Here is a 4,259-nt window from a genome sequence, read left to right on the forward strand (position 1 = left end):
AATATTTGATTTTTTTTTTGGATTTCCTCTATCAATGTGGAGATTATTATAAATCATGCCCAATTTATTCATTTGAGGGTCAGTTTTGGCATTTACTTTTCTTGCTAGTATTATCTATGTGTGTTGTTTTAGAACTACTCGACTTATGGAATAATCTCACTACTCTTAAAATTGTTTGTAATGAACCTTGGATTGTAGGAAGTGATTTTAATTTTTTCTTTATGTGGCTGAGAAAAAAGGTGGAAATTATCATAATCAAAAGCTTATCATTGATTTTAATGATGTAATTTTGGTGGCTGGCCATTGTGATCTTGGTTTTATAAGATATCCCTTCACTTGGTATCGTAGTAAAGTTTTTGAGTAGCTGGATTGATTTGTTGCTAAGAGCTTATGGATGCAATTCTTTCGTGCTACTTCTGTGACTCATCTTTCTATTGTTTGCTCAGACCATGCCCCTATTCTTCTTATTGTTAACTTGGTTACTATGCCTAGATTTTATCAATTTAGATTCTTATTGTTAAATTATTTTTGTTGTTTCTCAAGGAAAATTGGATTTCTGATTTCCATGCAATAAGGGTAAAAGTCTGTCGCTTTTGCATAAGTCTATGGCTGCTAAATTAAGGAAATGAAATTGGGACGCTTTTAGTAATTTTCATACTCTAGTTTTGACTGTTGAGGAGAAAATGAGAAAGTTGGAGGAGGATTCCAGTAATGATTTAATTGAGCATCAAGCTCTCTTGGATGGTCAAGAATTATTAATTACAGGTACCAAAATGGAGGAGGCTTTCAACAAGCAGAAGGCAGTGGGGCATCAATTTATGGAGGGATATAAAAATTCTGCTTATTTTAAGGCATTCATATTAACAAGATTAAGTAATACAATGGTAATATTTTATATAATTTTGATCTTGTTGAGGCTGATGGTATTAATTATTATACTAAGTTGTTTAGCAGTGATAATAGTGTTCTAGATAATATTGATGTGAATCTTTTTTATCATGACTGTGTGTGCTAATAGTATTGATTTATATGGCATGCCTGATGAGTTTGAAATTAATAATGCACTGGATAGTATTGACATCAATAAAATTGCTGGTCCTGAAGGTGTTGGGAGGTGATCAAGATGGATGTTATTCTTGTTGTGCAGGATGAATTTAGAGGGATTGATTAACCCATATATTTTAAAACCTTTAATATAGTCCTTGTCCCTAAAACTAAAGAAGGTTTAAAATGAGATGCCTTCAGACCTATTAGTCTCAACACTGTTATCTTTAAAATTGTTTCAAAAATTATGGTTGGAAGATTACAACCTTTTCTTAATGAACTGATTTCTGAAGAGCAATTTGTTTTTATTAAAGGAAAATTTATTGGGGAGAATGCTCTCATTGCTCAAGAAGTAATTCTTGATTTGGATAAAAAAGACACAGGTGGCATTACTATATTTAAGATTGATATAAAAAAAACTTATGATACTCTTATATCGGAATTCATTTTGGAGGTATTTAAAGCCAAAGGCTGTAATCATGCTTCTTGTTGTCTTATTCAGAGGATTCTGGAGAACAATTACTATTATATTCTTATTAATGGTCATAAATGTGGCTTCTTTAATTCTTCCAGGGGGATTAAACAAGGAGATCATCTTTCCCCTTTTATTTTAATTTTGGCTTTTGATTACATTTTTAGATATCATAACAAGTTTTTTAACACTTATCCTAGCATAAATTATGTTGATAGAGGGATGTTTGAGATTAATCACCTTGCCTATGCTGATGATCTCATTATCTTTGCTAGTGCTAATAAATGTTCTATTAAAAGATTGTGGAAAGGGTTGGAGTATTTCCAAATGCAAATTTTATTATTCTAAATGGATTTCTATTATGAAGAAAAGTTGGATACAAGATGTTACTAATTGTGGCAAAGGGGAGCTTCATGTTGTTCTTTTGGGCCATAATATGAATAAAGGCAAAAGAAAGAATCATTTTTTCGACAGTACTATTGAATCAATACAATAATTATGTTTTGGACAATCTCCTTTTTATCTTTTGGTGGAGTATTCTTAACTCTATTCCCCTTTATGCACTTTTTTTCATTATGATATCTTCTTGTATTTGTAATAGGCTAGAGAATAATTTTAATAAGTTTTTGTGGGCTAGCAAGGATCATAAAATCCATTGGATGAGATGGTCTAAAATGTGTAAACCTATCAAATATGGTGGTTTAGGTTTTAGATCTTTAAATGATTCTATGAAGATCAGTTTCATGAAACTTTGGGTGCATTTTAGAGATGTCAATTCTCTATGGGCTAGTATGATGAGAACAAAGTACTCTCTCGTATGATGAGAAAAAAATATTGTAAAAATGCTCATCCTTTGGCCATCACTAGTTCTTCTGATTCTTTTGTTTGGAATGAAATGTTAAAAGTCTCTATTAGTACTGAAAAGTTTTTTTGTTGGGATATCGGAGAGGGTTTATGTAACTTTTGGTATGATAATTAGCTAGGTGATGGACTTTTGGCTGATTCTTATGGTGACCCTTATGTATTTATATATCTAATTGTTAAACTTTGTTTTTTTTTTATATGTAACTTGTGTTACAGAAATATTTCATTTGTGTTATTTGCAAAAAATAAAGTGTTATTCGAGTATTTTGCGGTGTTATTGGAACATTCCCCTGCGTTACTTGATTTGAGACTGAAGTGCTATTGAAATATTTCTCTCACGTTACTTGATTTGGGATTGTGTTATTCCAATAATATATTGGAAATTGAAATAACACGGGAAATATGTCAAATAACATAGCCTCAAATCAAGTAACGTGGGAGAATATTATAATTACAACACAAAATAATCGAATAACACCATATAATACTCAAATAATACTTCATTTTTTTACAAATAATGCAGATGAAATATTCCTATAACAAACCGAGATATTCCTAACTATTATAATCTGAATATAGCTCTATGTTCGGAGTGCTAATGTAATATTTTTCATAGATATGCAAATACACAGGAATTTAGTGGCATGCATGTAATTGTAGATCTTCTTTTTGCTTTGTGCAAAGCATAAAGATAACAGAAAGCGCGCGCATGGTAGAAAGTAAAAAGGATGACAGCCTTAAAGCTCCTTTTCATTCCGCCATTGATGCAAAACCAGCAAAACCCTAAGATCCGATTCTATCAATAACAATAACAAACAGCAGAATCAGAATCAGAATCGGATCGGAATCTGAAGAACGAAGAAGCAGAGCAATCAAAACCAACACAGAAACCTCATTAACCATTCAAGTAACGAGATAGATCGGCCTCACCCCATATTCTCCGGCGAAGATCCCATCACCGGCCATAACATCAAGATCCCTAATGCTAAAGTACGGCACCTCAATCCCCATGAACTCCGCCGCCCTCAGAGGCCCTGAATTAGTCCGGCACGCCGCGCTCTCCGTCACATACAGAGGTCCCGACGGAACCCTAACGGCGCTTCTCCCCCTCTTCCAGAAAATACCGAACGCGTTCTTCCACCACTGCCGTCGCTTTTTCGTCTTCGATCTCTCCTCCTTCGAAATCGGCTTCTGAAGCTTGAAATGCAGAGATTCTGCGCAGGATCGCGATCCTTCGCTTCTTTTGGTGCCGTGTCTGCGCGATTCCTCCAGTGCCTGCGAATGGATGAATCGATTGATGGGAGAGAGATTGGAGAGGGAGGAAGGAGGTGGAGGGAGAGAAGAGACCTGGAAGTAATGGAGCTGGGGATCGAAGCCGTAGTCGCTGTAGTGTTGGGGAGTGGCTACTGGGAAGATGGGGGTTTTGGTCGCCATTACTGGTGGAAGAAGGTTCTCTGTCTATCTTTTTTTTCTCTGTCTCTCTCTGGTTTTTCTAGGGCAGGGGAGCTTCAGTTCAGTTCGAGGGGCTATTTATTAGATTGGACGACAATGTTAAGCTAATTACGGAAATGCCACGCTAGGGTCAGCGGGAGTGCAATGACCGTTACAAATTTGGATATGGTGGTCCCGTGCCGAGGTAAATGAATGGGCAGATTTTAAAATAATTTATTTTTTATTCTATAAAATAATTTGGTAATTTTATAATTATAAGAAGTTTATCAACATTCCACACAATCCTTGTATTAAGTATCAACCACTCAAATTTTTATATTTGTTCTTGTTGCGTGTTGAAAAACTCCGTGCAAAAATATTATAATCTCGTGTCTTAGTGTTATACGTAGATCCATCAAAAGCACAGATATAGTTAAAAGACACCAGT

At 34.8% G+C, this 4,259-nt stretch overlaps 1 protein-coding gene across 1 annotated transcript; it reads right to left on the reverse strand.

Moving 5' to 3' along the window:
• Positions 1-2,973: 2,973 nt before the first annotated feature.
• On the reverse strand, positions 2,974-3,896 carry LOC110030973. Its single transcript, XM_020733977.1, has 2 exons — positions 3,728-3,896; positions 2,974-3,655 (listed from the first exon to the last, which is right to left on the reverse strand). Exons 1-2 carry the CDS (start codon positions 3,812-3,814, stop codon positions 3,284-3,286), a joined length of 459 nt encoding a protein of 152 aa, XP_020589636.1. The 5' UTR covers positions 3,815-3,896; the 3' UTR covers positions 2,974-3,283.
• Between the last annotated feature and the right edge of the window lie 363 nt (positions 3,897-4,259).

Source organism: Phalaenopsis equestris, unplaced genomic scaffold (genome assembly GCF_001263595.1).
Source record: "Phalaenopsis equestris unplaced genomic scaffold, ASM126359v1 Scaffold000761, whole genome shotgun sequence".
NCBI classification, from domain to species: domain Eukaryota; kingdom Viridiplantae; phylum Streptophyta; class Magnoliopsida; order Asparagales; family Orchidaceae; genus Phalaenopsis; species Phalaenopsis equestris.

What these genes read in the sequence shown, in the direction of transcription:
- LOC110030973 (XM_020733977.1), bottom strand. Translation starts at nt 3,814, where the DNA reads ATGGCGACCAAAACCCCCATCTTCCCAGTAGCCACTCCCCAACACTAC. An exon ending in CCCAGCTCCATTACTTCCAG is followed by an intron (nt 3,656 to 3,727) that starts GTCTCTTCTCTC and finishes ATCCATTCGCAG; the next exon opens with GCACTGGAGGAATCGCGCAG.